At 43.4% G+C, this 21,676-nt stretch overlaps 1 protein-coding gene across 2 annotated transcripts in view; it reads left to right on the top strand.

The window, feature by feature from the left end:
- The window catches only part of SLC66A2 (solute carrier family 66 member 2), a 103,539-nt gene that overhangs the window by 37,473 nt on the left and 44,390 nt on the right, over positions 1-21,676 (top strand). For both annotated transcript variants that reach the window (XM_044293430.1, XM_044293429.1), the window contains one exon: positions 5,738-5,954. In XM_044293430.1, the coding sequence (XP_044149365.1) occupies positions 5,738-5,954 (217 nt within the window). The remainder of the gene's footprint in view (positions 1-5,737; positions 5,955-21,676) is intronic.

The raw sequence follows: 21,676 nt of genomic DNA, 5'->3' as shown, positions 1-21,676 counted from the left end.
GACGTTAAAAACGGGTACACTTTATCTATATGGACACTATGGGCATTATTAAAGCTGGGAGCAGCAAAAAAATAAATAAAAATGGGGACATTATTTTAGCTGGGGGCCTACCATCCTGTAGGTATTCTCAGAAATAACTGGCAATCAAATTCATCAATTTTTCATGTCTGTTTTTCATGTCAGCACACACTGATGCAAAATGGCCACGGAAAACTGACAGTGTCCCCGTTTTTAACAGACTTTTTTTTTGTCATGTGCATGTAACCTTAGAGCAGGCCTGCCCAACCTGCGGCCCTCCAGCTGTTTCAAAGCTGCAACTCCCAGCATGCCTGGGTAGCCTACAGCTATTAGGGAATGCTGGGAGTTGTAGTTTTGCAACAGCTGGAGGGCCGCAGGTTGAGCATGCCTACCTTAGAGTGATCTTTAAAGATCTTCTCTTTTAAATTTGTAAGAGCCTCCAGATCTACTTGGTACAAGTTGTGATAGGACTGGCGTGGGTGGGTGGATGGATGGTGTGTAAGCTATCAAGTGTTAAAAAGACACAGTCCCAGAATGTTTATTACTTTTTAAATTACATTCAGCACTACATGGCATACAGGAGAAGCACTACACCCATTTACATCCAGTGCCTCCCATGTAACGTCTTCTCTGATTACAGCAGACCACCATGACTACTTGCAGTATTTCCTGTCTAGGCATCTTAGATTCCCCCATCCTGATACCTAGTGTATCTGTGCTGCTACCACTAATACAGTGTCCGCTGTGCTGCCCAGTGCCCCCAAATGTTTTACTGCAGAGATAAGTGACTATAGTCACCACAAAAATAATAATGGACCTCAACTTAGAACTGCAGATGGGGGCAGGATGCAAATCACAGAACTGTAAGGAACCCTCAGTTCAAAAGTGTTTCTAGAATTGTTAAAACCTAGAATTTATTTAGCCAGAGTATTAAACTACTTCATCCAGCCCACTAAGGGTACTATTATACCAACTATTACTGTTAGACCAATGACTGCAGCTGTAACGTGTCAGTATACCACATGTGACCTCTACAGCCAATCACTGGCCTCAGCAGTCTCATGTTCCCTTATCACATGCAGTATCCAGGCATGTAACCACTACAGCTGAAACGTGAAGGGGGAAGGTGTCCAATAGGTTTACATGCATTCTTGGATCAAATTGATATTAACACTTATGTATATGTATTAAATTCTTGTTGGAATGTTGATTTTGTTGTTTCACAACTTTGGGGTCAGAAATGATTTTTTTAGATCATATAGTCTGTTACCTTCTGGGCCTTTAGCCTTTTTCTGAGTTTATAAGGGAATAAAATTGTCTGAGGAAGTCGTGAACCATCATGATTCATCTGATTCTGTTGCCCTAACGCTAACCAACTAACTCAGTACAGCTGAGGTGAATATAAGAAACTTTGTAATATATCTTATCAGAGAAAAAATTATTTTTCTCCCTCTAGCAGATCATTCCTCCTCCCCTTACTCTAGACCTCCTCACCCCTCCCTTCCTTATAGACGTCTATGGGCAGCACATAATCTAATCCTTTAGTAAGTCAGTTTCCTTTCTCAAAATGGATTCAGCAGAGAATCTAGTTTAGGAGGGGAAAAAGATACATTACAAAGTTTCTTATATTCACCTGTACTATTGATTTATGGAACGTTTGTTGAAAGGTTAGTGACCATTTATAAAGTAGATAAAATGAGTGGTGGATGTGCTCACATTTTCTAATTCTGTGCATTAAAGGTATTTTCCAAGACTTGCATATTGATGGCCTGTCCTTAGGATACTGGTGACTTACAGCTATCATTAAGTCCTGGGAAAAAAAACGTAATTTGCTCACCAAGTGTGAGTTACGGAGATGCTAAGTACAAACTATACTGTTTATCTAATGTACCGAACTCTTTGAAGATAACACCCGGACAGATCTGCTTTCATATATCACAATATGTGAATACAGTTTGTGAGTATTCTTAATTTATATGCCACGCCTCTACGGCACCCTTTAAAGGGGTCATTCACGGTTGTTTCTCCCCAGAAACAGCAGCCAATGTTGTCCATGGGCTAGTTCTGGTATTGAAGGAAATGTGTCTGAACTATAATATACCAAGCATAGCCCATAAACAATTTTTTGTTCTTTTAGTTATGTTATTTTCAGGTGACATGTTCCTGCTTTGCAAAACTGAGATGTACTCGCCAAACATCTGGTGGAACCAAATGTGTCAGATTATTGGGCTGAGAAGAACAAGCTCCACCAAGAACCTGAAATACAGCTGTCTTAGTCCATCCATTTTTCTGTTCTAGGGAAAATGCACAGTTGCTCCTCACTGTTGATGGTGGGACATGTGCTGGAAAGTTTGAAATCTGTTTTGTCACATACCTCCTATCTTCTATGTCTCATTTTGTATCCCCGATCCACTGTGGCTCAGTAATACTCTTTATTGACGACAAGCAGAGCTGCAGTGTAAATCATGGGTGGCAAACACTGCTTTACAGGAGGTGTAGAATTATACGGCAGCCACACAGTTAAATGCAAAGTAAAGAACTTTTATTTAACGGCAATACGTTGTGAAATAAACGCCACTCTTACGCTTTTGTTAAGATTTTATGTGATTGAATGTGCTAAACTCCACTGAGCCATATTGTTTGTGATCAAGATAGAGGATTGAAAAGTTCTGTCTGTGGGAGTTAAGGTGATAGATGAATGGGTGTAATTTTACATTCAATTACAGTCATTATAACATTTTCATTATGTAAAAAATGCCATATTTTTTTTCTCCTCTTGAAAACGAAGATAATTCACACATTTACACAAGGGTCAAAAGCTTTTGTATTCATACAGATACATAGTCTTTCCGAAAAGATTACGCTCACCATTGTGTCTCCGCTCTGCTCTCAATTAGCTTTTCTTTATGAGACGACAATTATCTGAGCTTGTACATCTGGGTAGTTGACTCCCTATTGGGCTGCACTGATTGATGGGGACTAGACTTCACTGAGGGGGTAGTAGTGCACCCCGCACCTGAAACAAATACATAGGTATTAATATAAAGAATTTAACCTAAATCTTGTAGGAAATAGAAACGGAGGGGATAGACGAGTGTCTTATTAAGACTTAGGCACACGACCGTATGTGTTTTTTGCGGTCTGCAAAAAAACAAACGGATGACATCCGCATGCCATCCGTTTTTTTTACAGATCAATTTTAACAATGCCTAAACAAGAATAGGACATGTGTTGTTTTTTTTTTTTTTTGCAGGGCTACAGAACGGACATAAGGATGCGGATAGCACATGGTGTGCTGTCTGCATTTTTTGCGGACCCATTGAAATGAATGAGTCTGCATCCTATCCGCAAAAAAACCCCCAAAAAACGGAATGGACACAGAAACAAACAACGTTCGTGTGCATGTAGCCTAAAACTGGCCATTAGCAGGGTTTTCTGAGATTTGCTAGAGGATAGGTCATCAGTATTTGATCATGGGTGTCTGACACCTGGGATCTCCACCGATCAGCTATTTAAGAAGGCACCGGCGCTCCAGTGAGCATTGCGGCCATCACCAAGCACAGTGCCTTAGATTGTATAGCGGCTGTGCCTGGTATCTCGCTCAGCCCCATTCACTTGAATGGGGCTGAGTTGCTCCTAGGCCACGTGACTGATGAACGTGTTGTCACTGGCCTAGGAAAAACTGTGAGAAGAGCCGGTGCTGATTGGCGGAGGTCCCAGGTGTTGGACCCCCCAACAAGCAGATACTCATCACCTATCCTGAGGATAGGTCATCAGAAATTTTAGAAAACCCCTTTAACTTCTGAACTCGCCACTATCAGGAGACTGGCCTCTCATACATGTGTATTGGACCCTCCAAACATTCCACTAGTGGCAGATGTCAGGGGAGAGAAAGATCAGGCAGTTGCTCAATTCTTTTGTTCTCGAGTGTGTAAATCGCCCTGAGAGGTTTGTGCAGGAGCAACGTGCCCCCCCTCTCCCCAGTCAGAACACATGCACACACTGCCAGTCCAAGCATGCATGTAAATGAGGGGTTGGGGGAGAAGACCTTTTGGCCGGCGATTGTTGTCAGCTATCTAATATGTATGGCCAGCTCAACTCTTTGAACTGTGAGTGCTTTTCACAAGAATTCTCTATCCAGCCGGGACACATAAGACCTGAGATAAATTCTGTTGTAATCAATGTTTTCTATGAAACTGATGAGAACATGGTCAATGGAGTCACTATACAAACCTCCCTTCTGTAACCCGCGGGACCCAGCAGGAGGCAAATAATTGACATGACATTATTTGCTGAAATGCCACAAGATATTTTCGAAATCTGATTCATCTTCTCTTTTAATTAACAGTGGTGTCCTTTAACGAATGGATTGTCAGTAGTTTTTTTTTATCAAAGTAAATGACACTCCTCACGTCTTGTGTTTATCAGTCAATTATGAGAGGTGACCCCGTCCATTGTCAGTTTTCAGGATATTGCATTCTGAGACACAATCTCCAGTTATTAAATAATAGCTCATACAACAAATCTTGCCAAGCTAGGTATAAATGGAGACTGCAGCTGTAGAAGCAGTCCACTGACGTGAAGGCCCGGCTTTCATATTTGTTCTATGGTTTTTATAGGAGAAGCCAGTCGTGACTGCAGAGACAAAAGCGTGATGTCTGGCAGCGTGCGTGATCTTTTTAGACTCTACTTTCCTTTATTCAAATTGCATCTTCTAATATTTACTACCTATATACAGAATTGCATGTGTTTTGATATCAGAATTACTGTTACTGGTTTTGGGGACTCAGGAGAATGAAATTAATGTGCGTCCCTTGAGTTGAGGGCCTTCAACAGAGGCCTTTATAATCTACTAGGTGATGTGTGTCCTACACGGGTTGTCCTAAGAAAAATATTCTACATTTTTCAAACCAGCACCTAGGTTTAAATAGTTGTGTAATTGCATGTAATTTAAAAATTTAGTATAGCCATTGAATTATTCAATCAAATCCATCTGTATGGCGCCACCTGCTGTTTATTCTTTTCCTTATTTCTCCATACATCTCATTAACATCACTGAGGTGGACGCACATGCTCAGTTCCATCCTTAAACTGCCAACATGCCGATCTTCTGTTGTGAGCTGTGACAGGTATAGGGAGAGAGCTGTAGCGTAAAAGACACACCCCCTGAGCTGTGATAGGCAGAGAGCTGCAGCAGAAAGGACACACCGCCAGGGCTGTGATGGTGAGAGAGTTGTAGCATGAAGAACATGCATCCTGAACTGTGATAGGCAGAAAGCTATAGCAGAAAGAACACAGCCCCTGAGCTGTGATCGGGAGAAAGCTGTACCAGAAAGGATACGTCCCTGAGCTGCCAACTTGAAATAAATCTAACAGAACAATTAGACCCATGAATGAGGGAGCTCTGGGTCCATGTGAGCTACAGGGCTGGGTCTAGCTTTGTTAGAGATTGTTATGTACTATACAATGTCTGATATTAATTTTTACGTAACGCAAATTGGGCTGGACATGTGCTATATCTGCATTCTCATTGTGCTTGCATATTGCACTTTTTCTGTTAGTCTAAAAAGTGTCTGCACTTTTTCTCGTATTGCTGATTTAGTCTTTTGATGGTTTATTCTGCTAGCCTTTAGTAATAGTGCCATACTGTTCTAATACCTGCCATATTACATATAACATGGGGATTTAGAAGAATCTAATGGGTTTTGTGTTTTTGTAGACTTCGACATGAACTACTTCTGGTACTGGAGCAGATTCACGGACTATGTGCAGTGTGTGCTGGCATTCACTGCTGTGACTGGGTACATCACCTATCTGTCTCTGGACTCTGTGCTCTATGTAGAGACCCTGGGCTTCCTTGCAGTATTTACTGAGGCTATGCTTGGCATTCCACAGCTTTATCGGAATCACCAGAATAACTCCACAGAAGGAATGAGGTACGTGTCATTTTATCTGCTCAGTATAGATTGTTTGTTGCGTTATTGTAGTATTAAAGGGGTTGCCTCATCATTAGGGAGATGACACACCAGGAGACAGGCGACTTTGCCACGGAGCAAGCCAGGTGTTAGTTCTGCTGTATAGTATTACATGGTGGTCAATAGAAGAATGACCTTATATTTAAAGGGGTTATCCCAGGTCCATAATGCCCCCCCATATACCCACATCGCACCGGATCCCTGCACCGCCGCCGCCTCATGAAAGCATCTGGCGTTGGGATGGGAGGGGAGGGGAGGGGAGGGGATGGTTGTGTGTTGTATTTAAAAAAATAAAAAATAAAAAAAATAAAAAAAAATTCCATGCAAAATAAGTTGAGGTGCCTATCGGACTTTAGAATCCGTACTCCCATACAGCTCTGATGCACTATTTTAGTATGTTTTCTGTGTGCTTTTATGTATGTTCAGTTTTTTTTCCACTGATCTATTGCATAGAAAATTTATGTGAGTTGGTAAAAAAAAAAAACAACTTTGAATAAGTCCTGAATATTTTGATGAATGATGCAAAACTGATCCGTCCCGTTTCCATTATGCAGAAGAGGACTCCCCTGCATAACGGAAACAGGACAGATCCGTTTTGCAGCCCATAGACTTCTATTATGACGGAATGAATAATGGAACGCCTGTATGCGTTCCGTCATAGAATTGTGTTATGGTCCGTGGTTATGGTCCTTTTACCACCAAACGAAGCGTGAACGAATTTCATAAGCAGAAATTTGCTCTAGTCAGGAGGGGACCTCGTTGACTTCTATGGAAGAGTTTTATAGGCATGATCTGTGACCTGTGCAGAGGTCAGACAATCGCCTATTGTGAATGTATAGATAAGACAGGATCCACCACAGCGGGATATCATTACAGTAAGGATTAGAATGGCAGATAAGTAGATACATGCATTAAAGCGATCTGTAGAGATCAATAAATGGCTCCTGTTATTAGGCTTAGTGGCCAGTGCGAAAACCGCTGGATTTTATGGGGGGCAGCGTTGGGTGTTGAACCCACCGATCAGATATTGATGACCTGTCCTGAGGATAGGTCATCAATATTTTACTCCATTAAAACCTCATTAAGGGATAAGGATGGAATTTATTTAAAGATCTTTGAAAATTGTGATTTTCATTGAAATACTTTTGCATAATGAGTAATAAGTGGCAGAACAAACATTTAGTTTTGCCTTTGATGAATGCTTTATTGGATTGTCTAGTAATGCCCTCAGTTATATCTCAGCTGTGTTCAAAGTGAATTTAAAATATTTGCATAATTTGCATATAGGAGCAAATCCATAACCAGACACATTAAGAGGCAGACTTTATAACACTACAGGGTGGCATTAATCCTTCATCTGCCCTTCCCTCTTTCATGTCACTTGTGCTTTGTCTAATAACAGTAATTAGCCAGTATCTAGAAGAAAAGGTGACTCTAATAGAGAGGTTTCTTTTATTAAATACACAGTGGGTCTTGAGTCTCACAGTCATTGGCCTCTTAGAGAAACTTGGGTCTCCCTGCAATGCTGTGTTCATCCAGCCGATGCTACCAAGTTAAAAGGGGTTATCTAATTTCTCACCCCCCCATGTGCCGGGCCCCTCACCGGTAATATACTTACCCCGGTGCTGCTCCTGGTTCCTGCACCGCCACTGCTGCTTCTCCCTGCACAAGGATGAAAACATCCGGTGGTGGTGGTGGTGGTGGGGGGGGGGGGGGAGAGAGCAGCCAATGGCGAACGGGGACGAGCCTCCCTAGTGTCTGTGCAGGGAGAAGCAGCAGCGGCGGTGCCGTGGCAGGGTAAGTTTATTACCGGTGAAGGGCCTGTCATATGTTGGGGGGGGGTTCAGACATTGAATACCCCCTTTAACCTTAACTAATGGGGACTTTATTTATTCTGTCACTAGTAAACCGACATAATTGTGTGTCAGACCGCAGTTTCAAAGCAAAGTGTTGTCATTACTTACAAACTATAAAGGCATCTATTTTGGTGGCTCTTTCACAGAAGGTTTTGCAATGTATATGTAAACGGAGACAGTAGATTAGCATTCCCTGGGAATTACTAAAGGTCCATTCACAGAACCGTATTTTTGGGGTCTGCATCTGAACCTCATTTTGTGTGGATCCGTTCATTTCAAATAGGCAACAAAAGATGCAGACAGCACATTGTATGCTATCCGCATTCTTATGTCCATTCCGCGGCCCCGCAAAAAAAATAAAAAGATGTCCTATTCTTGTCCATTTTGTGGAAAAGACTAGCCAGTTTTTAACAAATGATGTGCTGAGCCACAAAACGCTGAATGCACAAGGCTTCTATCCGTGTTCTGCAGAGTGCAAAATGTAGGCGGTCGTGTGAATGCCTCCTTACCCTTTTAAATAAAGGGGTTGTCTCATCTGAGACAATGGGTGCATATCGCTACGATATGCCCCTGTTGTCTGATAAGTGCAGGTCCCAAATTTCTAGCTCGCTGCTACCTTTCCAGAGGTCGCGCTACATTTTTTCTGAAAGAGTATAAATACTCCTCTTACCATTTTTGAGGAGTATTTTTAGCCGATGAGGAGTATGAAAGTTACAGTAATTCAAATAGTTAATACGAAGGCCTACATACCATTAAGGGGTTGCTATTTATGCAGGGAAACCATTACTAATACTCTAGAACTGTCTTCCATTCATAAATAGCAAATTTAGCTGACATCATATACTAAACATAAGACCACTGCCACCTAAACAGTGCCACCAGTTTTTGCCAGTCATTCCTTACTGTAAAGAGCTTTGTTATTGGTTATCTTGGCGCTGCCTGTGCCGTTCACAGCGCTCACTGTGCTGATGAATGGCAGGGGAAAGTCTAAGGTGTACTGGTACAGCTTAGGCTACTTTCACACTAGCGTTCGGGCGGATCCGTTCTGAACGGATCCGCTCATATTAATGCAGACGGAGGCTCCGTTCAGTACGGATCCGTCTGCATTAATAACTTTAAAAAAATTCGCAAGTGCGCAAGTGCGAAAGTAGCCTGCGCGGATCCGTTCAGACTTTCAATGTAAAGTCAATGGGGGACGGATCCGCTTGAAGATTGAGCCACATTGTGGCATCTTCAAACGGATCCGTCCCCATTGACTTACATTGAAAGTCTGGACGGATCCGCACGGATCCGCACGCCTCCGAACGGCCAGGCGGACACCCGAACGCTGCAAGCAGCGTTCAGCTGTCCGCCTGTCCGTGCGGAGGCGAGCGGAGCGGAGGCTGAACGCCGCCAGACTGATGCAGTCTGAGCGGATCCGCCTCCATTCAGACTGCATCAGGGCTGGACGGCTGCGTTCGGGTCCGCTCGTGAGCTCCTTCAAACGGAGCTCACGAACGGAAACCCGAACGCTAGTGTGAAAGTAGCCTTAGATTTTTTCCAGGGAGTAAAATGGCCTGAACACTTGTACTGTCGTTATTGCGACCTCTGACTGAGGTCACTGTTGCGCTGAGGGGTCGGTACCACCGAGGTCATTGTTGCTCTGAGGAGGTCGGTACCACTGAGGTCACTGTTGCTCTGAGGAGGTCGGTACCACTGAGGTCACTGTTGCTCTGAGGGGGTCGGTACCACTGAGGTCACTGTTGCTCTGAGAGGGTCGGTACCACTGAGGACACTGTTGCTCTGAGGGGGTCGGTACCACTGAGGTCACTGTTGCTCTGAGGGGGTCGGTACCACTGAGGTCACTGTTGCTCTGAGGGGTCGGTACCACTGAGGTCACTGTTGCGCTGAGGGGTCGACACCACTGAGGACACTGTTGCTCTGAGGGGGTCGGTACCACTGAGGTCACTGTTGCTCTGAGAGGGTCGGTACCACTGAGGTCACTGTTGCTCTGAGGGGTCGGTACCACTGAGGTCACTGTTGCTCTGAGAGGGTCGGTACCACTGAGGACACTGTTGCTCTGAGGGGGTCGGTACCACTGAGGTCACTGTTGCTCTGAGAGGGTCGGTACCACTGAGGTCACTGTTGCTCTGAGGGGTCAGTACCACTGAGGTCACTGTTGCGCTGAGGGCTTTGGTACCACTGAGGTCACTGTTGCGCTGAGGGCTTTGGTACCACTGAGGACACTTGCAGTGATTTTATGAGGCTTAAAGGGTTTGTCCTAAGATCAATATTTATAATCTGTCGTTAAAGATAACCCCTCACCTCTCCTGACCTGTCTGTTTTGGTAACTACTTGCACCACTCCCTGTAATAACAATCCTGTAGCATCTGTTCTTATGACCTTATGTTGCACAATTCCTCTGTTATTCCTGTTATTAGTTATGAATGACTTGCTAGCAGTTTGCAGTGAAGGTCCAGATGGCGGTGTCCCTGCACAGCCTGACATTATGCAATCAGTGATGTCAACTGGTAACACCCAGCTGGTCCTTTATTGCAGACTACTAGCAATTTGTTGATAAGTTCTAGTAGGAATAATAAAGGAATGGTACAATATAGAGTCACAAGAATTGACTCCCCAGAATTGTTATTGCATGGGAAATGCAAGTCGTTACTAAAACAGACATGTCAGTGCTCCAGACTAAAAAAAGTGTGCCCCCTCAATATAATAAACATTGGTGGCGTAGTGCGCCCCCCCCCCCCCCAACACCCCAGTTTGATAAACATTGGTGGCGCAGTGCGCCCCCCCAATATAAGAAACATTGGTGGCGCAGTGCGCACCCAACACCCCAGTATAATAAACATTGGTGGCGCAGTGCACCCCCTCAATATAATGAACATTGGTGGTGCACTGGGCAGTGCCAATGAGGGTTAAAAAATTAAAAAAATAATTAACTCACCTCCTCCAATTGATCGTCTCCTGTTCTTTCTTCAGGACCTGTCAAAGGACCTGTGGTGACATCACTGTGCTCATCACATGATAGATCACATGATTCATCACCATGGTAATGGACCATGTGATGAGCTCAGTGACGTCACCACAGGTCCTGAAGAAAGAACAGGAGACCGGCAGCTATGCGATCAACTGGAGGAGGTGAGTTAATTTTTTTAAATTATTTTTTAACCCTCATTGGCACTTCCCACTGAGCCACCTATGTTTCTTATACTGGGGTGTTGGGGGGGGGGGGGGGCACACTGTGCCACCAATGTTTCTTATACTGGGGTGTTGGGGGGGGCACACTGTGCCACCAATGTTACTTATACTGGGGTGTTCGGGGGGGGGGGGGCGGCACACTGTACAGGGAGTCTAAGAAAGAATCGAATGAGTCACTAACTAAGTCGGATCTTTAGTTCTTTTCACCTGTGACTCATTCGATTCTTTCTCCCTGTACTTGTCAGTGACTCAGAGCTGCTAGTGCTCGCCTTGCCTCAGCTCTGATTGGTTAGTGGGCGGGGAGGGGAGGGGCTGGCAGAAGCAGCTTCCACTCTAGGATCAGATTACACTCCTCCCCTCCCTGCTGCCAGCGTCTCTGCTATTGTGTGCTGTGACCGAGCTCAGACTGAGGAGAACATGGGCGGCGGCGGGGCAGAGAACTATCAGCTCCTGTGCCCGTCGCTGTTCGACTGCAGAGCTGCCGCGGAGGTTCTAGTCGCAAATGGCGACAAGACTAAAAAGTCTTGTCGCCATTTGTAAATTCTAAGTCGCATTGGCGACCATTTTGGTTGCCATCTGGAGCCCTGCATGTCCCCTTCAAGTACATGATCGCTGGGGGTCCCACCTTGGTTACAGTGTTCTCTGGGTCAAGTATGGATAGGTAAATAGTGTTGATCTTGGGACAATACCTTTTCATTTTTGCTGCTGTTTCTGTGCCGCTGGTCACTGGGGTATGCCATCCATCAGGTGGCCATTGCTGCCCACCAAAGTTACGTCCTTGTAGATGAGCTTTCAGGTGAGTATGTCGTGCCACCGGGGCTGTTGGTAGACTCTGAAGAGACCTGAGGCACTGGCGGAGAAGGACACGGGCACAATGGATGGTGGTGCATGCTGGTGCCAAGGGCACAAGCGAAAGACCCGGGCACATACCTCTTGTGCCAGGTGCTCACACCGCCACAGTCACATGTTGTGGATCTGGATGACGTAATCACGCAGTGATAATCCCTGATCTAGGGTGCAGAAACCGTTGGCACTCCAGCTGCTGTGAAACTACAACTCCCAGCATGCACACTTGCTCAGTTGTTCTTGTAACTCCCAAAGAAGTGAAAGGAGGGTACCGGGAGTTGTAGTTTCAGAACAGCTGGAGTGCAGGAGGCTGTAAATGGCAACATGCAGTCCTTGTAGCACCACGTGCCGCCATGCGGCGCCGCATTACAGAAGAAATCCTTGTAGCAAACAATATCTCTAGTTCAGCGTCTGATGGAACATGCTGCAATGAATTATCCTTGATGGATTCATAGGAAAGCTGACAGGTGACATAGAGGTCTACGGGTGACAGGTCTGTCCATTATGGAGGTTGTATTGAGGTCTCCTGTTGGCGTATCCAGCGCTGAGACCCTTGCTGACTCAGCTCTTTTAATCTACCATCTGCAAGGACACCCAAATCCTTCTCTATAAGTGACTCTCCCAGTGTTACATCCCCTAGGACAGGGATGGGCAAACTTGATCTGATTTTTTGAGGTTTCATATGGTAAAAAGCCTTGCTTTCAATCAGGCTTTTATCCCCCTCCCACGTGCCACAGAATGTGGTCATCTGCAGATCTTAGTATTGTAGTTTCAATGTTGAGGAGGACAGATAGATATATAGATATTTCTCTATAGCTTGGCAGGGGAAGGTTGTTCCAAACATCTTGGAGAACTAACCAGAGATTTTATGTGGATATATAATTTTGGAGTGAAGGTATAATAAATCAGGGCCTAAGTTTCCTTGGCCAACCACTGCGTCTATGGTCCTCAACATTTTCCAATTGTTTGTGCTTCTTCATACAAGTGTGAACATTACATCTTGAAACCCCAGTCTGCTTTGAAATCTTTGCCTGGGAGAGACTCGGGTGATGCAGTATTTTGGCTGTTCCTCAGCCTCCTACACAGCTGATTCTGTTTTATTTAATGACTGTGTTTCAACCTCCATATGGAAATGAAGATCATTATGACCTGTTTGGTATAATTGGTTAATCATACACCTGATTATAATCCTACAAAATCACTGACTTTGTACAAGTATACCTAGAAACCTAGAAGAATTGATGCTGTTCTGAAGGCAAAGGGTGGACTAAGTTGATTCGATTTAGATTTCTCTTTTGTTCATTCATTTTGCATTGTAAATTTATAAAAATAAACTTTTTTTTTCACGCCCGCCTACAACATTTGCACAGTACTGTTTGTGTGTGTGTGTGTGTGTGTATATATGTATATATATATCAGTACAGACCAAAAGTTTGGACACACCTTCTCATTCAAAGAGTTTTCTTTATTTTCATGACTATGAAAATTGTAGATTCACACTGAAGGCATCAAAACTATGAATTAACACATGTGGAATTATATACATAACAAAAAAGTGTGAAACAACTCAAAATATGTCAAATTCTAGGTTCTTCAAAGTAGCCACCTTTTGCTTTGATTACTGCTTTGCACACTCTTTGCATTCTCTTGATGAGCTTCAAGAGGTAGTCACCTGAAATGGTTTTCACTTCACAGGTGTGCCCTGTCAGGTTTAATAAGTGGGATTTCTTGCCTTATAAATGGGGTTGTGGAGAAGTCAGGTGGATACACAGTCCCACTGATTAGACTGTTAGCTGCTTTTTTCTTGCCATAATAAAAATTCGAAGTAAAGAAAAACGAGTGGCCATTATTACTTTAAGAAATGAAGGTCAGTCAGTCCGAAAAATTGGGAAAACTTTGAAAGTGTCCCAGAGTGCAGTCACGAAAACCATCAAGCGCTACAAAGAAACTGGCTCACATGCGGACCGCCCCAGGAAAGGAAGACCAAGAGTCACCTCTGCTGCAGAGGATAAGTTCATCCGAGTCACCAGCCTCAGAAATCGCAGGTTAACAGCAGCTCAGATTAGAGACCAGGTCAATGCCACACAGAGCTCTAGCAGCAGACACATCTCTAGAACAACTGTTAAGAGGAGACTGTGTGAATCAGGCCTTCATGGTAGAATATCTGCTAGGAAACCACTGCTAAGGACGGGCAACAAGCAGAAGAGACTTGTTTGGGCTAAAGAACACAAGGAATGGACATTAGACCAGTGGAAATCTGTGCTTTGGTCTGATGAGTTCAAATTTGAGATCTTTGGTTCCAACCACCGTGTCTTTGTGCGATGCAGGAAAGGTGAACGGATGGACTCTACATGCCTGGTTCCCACCGTGAAGCATAGAGGACGAGGTGTGATGGTGTGGGGGTGCTTTGCTGGTGACACTGTTGGGGATTTATTCAAAATTGAAGGCATACTGAATCGGCATGGCTACCACAGCATCTTGCAGCGGCATACTATTCCATCCGGTTTGCGTTTAGCTGGACCATCATTTATTTTTCAACAGGACAATGACCCCAAACACACCTCCAGGCTGTGTAAGGGCTATTTGACCATGAAGGAGAGTGAAGGGGTGCTGCGCCAGATGACCTGGCCTCCACAGTCACAGGACCTGAACCCAATCAAGATGGTTTGGGGTGAGCTGGACCGCAGAGTGAAGGCAAAAAGGCCAACAAGTGCTAAGCATCTCTGGGAACTCCTTCAAGACTGTTGGAAGACCATTTAAGGTGACTACCTCTTGAAGCTCATCAAGAGAATGCCAAGAGTGTGCAAAGCAGTAATCAAAGCAAAAGGTGGCTACTTTGAAGAACCTAGAATATGACATATTTTCAGTTGTTTCACACTTTATGTATATAATTCCACATGTGTTAATTCATAGTTTTGATGCCTTCAGTGTGAATCTACAATTTTCATAGTCATGAAAATAAAGAAAACTCTTTGAATGAGAAGGTGTGTCCAAACTTTTGGTCTGTACTGTGTGTGTGTGTGTGTGTGTGTGTGTAGGTGTGTGTGTGTGTATATATATATATATATATATATATATATATATATGTATGTATCAGGTCCATAAATCTTGGGACATCAACACAATTCTAACATTTTTGGCTCTATACACTACAACAATGGATTTGAAATGAAACGACCAAGATGTGCTTTAACTGCAGACTGTCAGCTTTAATTTGAGGGTATTTACATCAAAATCAGGTGAATGGTGTAAGAATTACAACAGTTTGCATATGTGCCTGGGACAGAATAATAATCATAAATCAAACTTTCACTTTTTTACTACTCCGTTGCAAATCCTTTGCAGTCAATTACAGTCTAAGGTCTGGAACGCATAGACATCACCAGATGCTGGGTTTCATCCCTGGGGATGCTCAGCCAGGCCTCTACTGCAACTGTCTTCACTTCCTGCTTGTTCTTGGGGCATTTTCCCTTCACTTTTGTCTTCAGCAAGTGAAATGCATGCTCCAATCGGATTCAGGTCAAGTGATTGACTTGGCCATTGCATAACATTCCACTTCTTTCCCTTAAAAAACTCTTTGGTTGCTTTTGGTCATTGTCTATCTGCACTGTGAAGCGCCGTCCAATGAGTTCTGAAGCATTTGGCTGAATATGAGCAGATAAAATTGCCCGAAACACTTCAAAATTCATCCTGCTGCTTTTGTCAGCATTCACATCATCAATAAATACAAGAGAACCAGTTCCCTTGGCAGCCATACATGCCCACGCCATGACAATACCACCACCATGCTTCACTGATGAGGTGGAATGCTTAGGATCATGAGCAGTTAATTTCCTTCTCCATACTCAAACAAATTATGTTTCATTAACTTCAAAGCCTGAGGAAGTTCAAGACGAAAGGCTACCGGGTTTATAATGGCAGTGATCTTATATGGACCAATAAACCTTGATGTGATCTGACAGCCTCTTTGGTTTCAGTGTGGTTGCTGGTAATGACCACACCTCTAGTCTCAGGTGTAGCTTAGTGGTCATTCCAACTCCCCTATTTAGTCTGGCTCCACCCGTTATGCTATGTGGTTGATAGCTTCAGTTTTGTATTGGAAAAGCCTGTGTGTGGTCCTCTTCTGAGTTCCTGCTCGTCCATTTACTTCAGAAGTTGTGTTACTTCCCTTTTTATATTTTGTTTTTTGCCCTCTTTCTTTTGATACTAGGGAGATGCTTGTTCTTTCATATTGGAAGGAACAGGCTGTGAGGCTATGGATTCTATCACTGCACTGGCTAGACAATTGCAGGGTCTGTCTTTGGAGGTACCCGACCTCCGCACACAGGCTGCTGGTGGCAGTAGGTGTTCGAGGAACATCACTGTGTAAAAAAAAATGTCACAAAAAGTGTGATAGCAAGTGATCAAAAAGTCATATGCACCCCAAAATAGGGCTAATCAAACCGTCATCTCATCCCGCAAAAATCATACCATGCCTAAAACAATCGCCCAAAAACTGAAAAAACTATGGCTCTCAGAATATGGAAAAACTAAAACATGATTTATTTTTTGTTACTAAAAAGTAGACCTATTAGGTATCGCCCTGTCTGTAATAACCTGCTCTATAAAAATATCACATGACCTAACCCTTCAGGTGAATACTGTTAAAAAAAAAAAAAAAAAAAGTAAAAAAATGACATTTTATGTCACCTTACATCACAAAAAGTGTGATAGCAAGCGATCTAAAAGTCATATATATAATAGTACCAATCAAACCGTCATCTCATCCTGAAAAAAATGAGACCCTACAGAAGACAGTTGCCCAAAAAATAAGTAAAACTACGGCTTTACGAATGTGGAGACACTAAAAAATCTTTTTTTTTTTTTATGCTTTTGTTATGTAAAACTGAAACAAACAACCACAAAAAGTAGTCAGATTTGGTATTGTCGCATACGTAACAACCTGCTCTATAAAAATACCACATGATCTAACCTTTCAGATGAATGTTGTAAATATCAAAAAATAAAAACGGTGCCAAAACAGCTATTTCTTGTTACCTTACCTCACAAAAAGTGTAATATAGAGTAACCAAAAATCATATGTACCCTAATATAGTACCAACAAACCTGTCACCTTATCCCGTAGTTTCACTACGTAGGGTCACTTTTTTGTAGTTTCTACTCTAGGGGTGCATCAGGGGGGCTTCAAATGGGACATGGTGTCCAAAAAAACAGTCCAGCAAAATCTGCCTTCCAAAAATCATATGGGGTTCCTTTCCTTCTGCACAATACCCTGTGCCCGTACAGCAGTTTACGACCGCATATGGGATGTTTCTGTAAACTACCCAATCAGGGCCATAAATATTAAGTTTTGTTTGGCTGTTAATCCTTGCTTTGTTAGTGGAAAAAAATTGATTAAAACAATCTGCCCAAAAAGTTAAATTATGAAATTTCATCTCCATTTTCCATCAGTTCTTGTGGACCACTTAAAGGGTTAACAAAGTTTGTAAAATAAGTTTTGTATACCTTTTTAGGGGTGTAGTTTCTTAAATGGGGTCATTTTTGGGTAGTTTCTATTATGTAAGCCTCACAAAGTGACTTCAGACCTGAACTGGTCTTTAAAAAGTGGGTTTTGGAAATTTTCTGAAAAATTTCAAGATTTACTTCTAAGCCTTCTAACGTCCCCAAAAAATAAAATGACATTCACAGAATGATCCAAACACGAAGTAGACATATGGGGAATGTAAAGTAATAACTATTTTTAGAGGTATTATTATCTTTTTATAAAAGTAGAGAAATTGAAATTTGCTAATTTTTTAAAAATTTTGGTATATTTTTTTTTTAAAATAAATAAATTTTTTTTTTAACTCAATTTTACCACTGTCATGAAGTACAATATGTGATGAGAAAACATTCTCAGAATGGCTTGGATAAGTAAAAGCATTTTAATAGGGCTGCAGCTAACGATTATTTGAATAATCGATTAGTTGCCGATTAATTTCTACGATTAATCGATTAATCGGCAAAAACGACAAAATTACAAAACAGAGGTTTATATGATCTTACTTGAAAAAATATGTTCAAAGGCCATATTAAAACAAATTGTGGACGACACTATTATGGGGGATCTGTGGACGACACTATTATGGGGGATCTGTGGACGACACTATTATGGGGGATCTGTGGACGACACTATTATGGGGGATCTGTGGACGACACTATTATGGGGGATCTGTGGACGACACTATTATGGGGGATCTGTGGACGACACTATTATGGGGGATCTGTGGACGACACTATTATGGGGGATCTGTGGACGGCGTAGTTATGGAGAGGGGGATCTGTGGATGGCGTAGTTATGGAGAGGGGGATCTGTGGGTGGCGTAGTTATGGAGAGGGGGATCTGTGGGTGGCGCAGTTATGGAGAGGGGGATCTGTGGGTGGCGCAGTTATGGAGAGGGGGATCTGTGGGTGGCGCAGTTATGGAGAGGGGGATCTGTGGGTGGCGCAGTTATGGAGAGGGGGATCTGTGGGTGGCGCAGTTATGGAGAGGGGGATCTGTGGGTGGCGCAGTTATGGAGAGGGGGATCTGTGGGTGGTGCAGTTATGGAGAGGGGGATCTGTGGGTGGCGAAGTTATGGAGAGGGGGATCTGTGGGTGGCGCAGTTATGGAGAGGGGGATCTGTGGGCGGCGCAGTTATGGAGAGGGGGATCTGTGGGCGGCGCAGTTATGGAGAGGGGGATCTGTGGGCGGCGCAGTTATGGAGAGGGGGATCTGTGGGCGGCGCAGTTATGGAGAGGGGGATCTGTGGGCGGCGCAGTTATGGAGAGGGGGATCTGTGGGTGGCGTAGTTATGGAGAGGGGGATATGTGCACTGTTATGGGCATAACAGTGCACAGATCCCTTTCCTCATAACAGTGCACAGATCCCCCTTCCCATAGCAGTGCCATACACAGACCCCCCCTCCCCATAGCAGTGCCATACACAGACCCCCCCTCCCCATAGCAGTGCCATACACAGACCCCCCCTCCCCATAGCAGTGCCATAGACAGATCCTCCCCCCTCCCCATAGCAGTGCTATACACAGACCCCCCTCCCCATAGCAGTGCCATAGACAGATCCTCCCCCCTCCCCATAACAGCCCCGGCCCCGATGCTTATAAGTCGGACTAATCACGTCTGCATCTTTATTTTACCTTTTTACAATGACGCTCCTGTAACAGCCAGGCAGAGCGGACGGCGGCGTAACGTCACTCACTCACGTGACGCACCTGCTCCGCCCACCTCATGAATGAAGGAGGCGGAGCAGGCGTGTCACGTGAGTGACGTTACGCCGCCGTCCGCTCTGCCTGGCTGTTACAGGAGCGTCATTGTAAAAAGGTAAAATAAAGATGCAGCGACCGCCCGCCCGCCCGCATAGCAACGAATCGGCGATTATTCGATAACTGGATTCGTCGACAACGAATCCAGTTATCGAATATAATCGATTACATCGATTAATCGTTGCAGCCCTACATTTTAAAGTTATCACCACATAAAGTGACACATGTCAGATTTGCAATAAATGGCCTGGTCCTTAAGGTGAAAAATGGCAGGGTTCTGAAGGGGTTAATGTACACTTTCTTTGTATACGTTAAATAGATGGCAAAAACGTGATGTGAACCCAGCCTGTTCGGTTAATTTTATAGGTTAGCAAATTGGGAATGTATAATTTATGTTTCAGTGCTTTTAAAAAAAAAAAAAAAAAGTTTTATTAAAAGTTGACTGCAACAAAAAGATATTTTTTTTGCTAACTGTTACTTGTGTAGACAGGTTTTTAATTTATCATACTGAATTGAAGAGGTTAATTTTTGGTGTACCAGTCACTACAATTTTTTTTTTTTTTGTGTGTACAGGGGAAGTAATTTATTAGCTGATTTTGTACACGTTTATAAAAAAAAAAAGGGAAATCTGTCAGATGGCTGTGTGTAACATACAGAGGCAGTCTCCTATGCTTGCCTCTGATCTCTCTGCTGCTGCCTATATGTAAGTATCCCTATGTACAGAAAAACACTTTCTCCTTGTTTCCTATACTGTACCTTTCAGCGACCTAGCAAACTAACCACCAAGAAGAGTAAGGTGAGCTGCCTTGTCAACGATTAGCACTGAATGTCCGTGTCGGAGACAGAAAAAGCATTTTATGTGACATAGGGACGGTGATGTATATCTGTATAGACAACAGAGGTGAGACCAGAGGCAGGCTGAGGAGACTTGGCATGTAATATTGCGTGTATAATAGGGCTGAGCTCATAACGAATCAGGTTTGTTACAAACTTTGCAAAATTTCGAACAGCAGGGAACTGAATTTACTTTGTGGATGCAGAACTCTTGTAAACATCAGGCAGGTCAAGGTTGGTGCCTTGTGAAAGGTTATTGCAACACATTTTTTATTTTGACAATGTATACAATAAAAAATGAATTAACTTTGAACATTTTTCTTGATTAGACAATACCCTACAACTCTTATACAAGACCGTTGGGCATCCTTTGGAACGGACTGACCCTGTATGTAGTCTGATCATGTTGTCTTGTGTAACTGTTTCATTCCAGCCTCGCTCCCTTCCATCTTCTCCCTGCTTCTGTCTAACCTACAGAAAGTACAAATGGGCATTGTTTGCAGACCGTAACCATGGAGTTGCATTGGTCGGCATAGAAACAGCAAAACGGAATAGCATATTTAAGCAAGATTATTTGAAAAGTTATTTTTGCTGCACTGTAGCAATAATAAAATGAATACTGTTTTTCTAGTGTTTGTAGCCAGTATACGGTATATCACACCTTTACGGGTAGGCTTTTTTTATGTGTGTACACTTTTTATCCACCCAACACATGGGCTTACTTAAAGGCAACAATTCAGAATAAACTGTTGTGTGTGTGTGTGTGTGTGTGTGTACATGGGATATAACAATATATTTGAACACTGTATGACTTGTATTCTGCATTTTTCCACTATTACCCTCTTTACAGCCTCCAGGGCAGATTGGGAATTAAAAGTGGCCCTGGAAAAAAAACTAAAAAACTGTGGTCCTATGTTATGAGCGGGCCCAGATTGAGAGAAATACCATAGAGGGTGCAGTATATCATGCCACAATTGCTAAAAATAATAATGCACTCTATAGTGCCCCCTGTGACAATAATACCAGCTCCCAGCAACATAAAAGTGCCGCCTATAATTCCCCCAGTAATAATAATAATGCCCCCAGTAATACCAATGTCCCAACTGTGCCCCCAGTGTTAAAAATGCTACTTCATGTTATAATAATGCCTCAGTATTAATATTATTTATTTTATTGTGTTCCCCGTAAAAACAATGCCCCATATTGTGCCCCCTGCCCCAGTAATATCCCTATAGCGGCCACAGTAATGTCCCCCCTGCTCCTAGTAATGTCCCTATAGAGCCCCCAGTAATTCCCCCCCTCTGACCCCAGTAATGCGCCCCTCCCCCCAGTAATGTAACTATAGAGCCCCCACTAAGGTCACTATAGCTCTTCCAGTAATGCCCCCCGCCCCAAGTAATGTCCCTATAGAGCCTCCAGTAATTTCCACCCTGCCCCCAGTAATGTAACTATAGGGCCCCCAGTAATGTACTTATAGTGGTCACCTTAATGCGCTCTGCCCCCAAACCCCCTTATTGTCAAATGGCTGGCAAAAAAAAAAAAAAAAAAAAAACCTCCTGAGTGCCGTTTCCCACATACATGCGGCAGCCTATTCTGGCCTATGTCCTAGAGCGGTAGGGAGGACGACACAGCGTCAGTCACGCTGATGCTGGGA

Source organism: Bufo gargarizans, chromosome 5 (genome assembly GCF_014858855.1).
Source record: "Bufo gargarizans isolate SCDJY-AF-19 chromosome 5, ASM1485885v1, whole genome shotgun sequence".
Lineage (NCBI taxonomy): Eukaryota > Metazoa > Chordata > Amphibia > Anura > Bufonidae > Bufo > Bufo gargarizans.
This window is presented reverse-complemented; position numbering and strand designations above follow the sequence as displayed.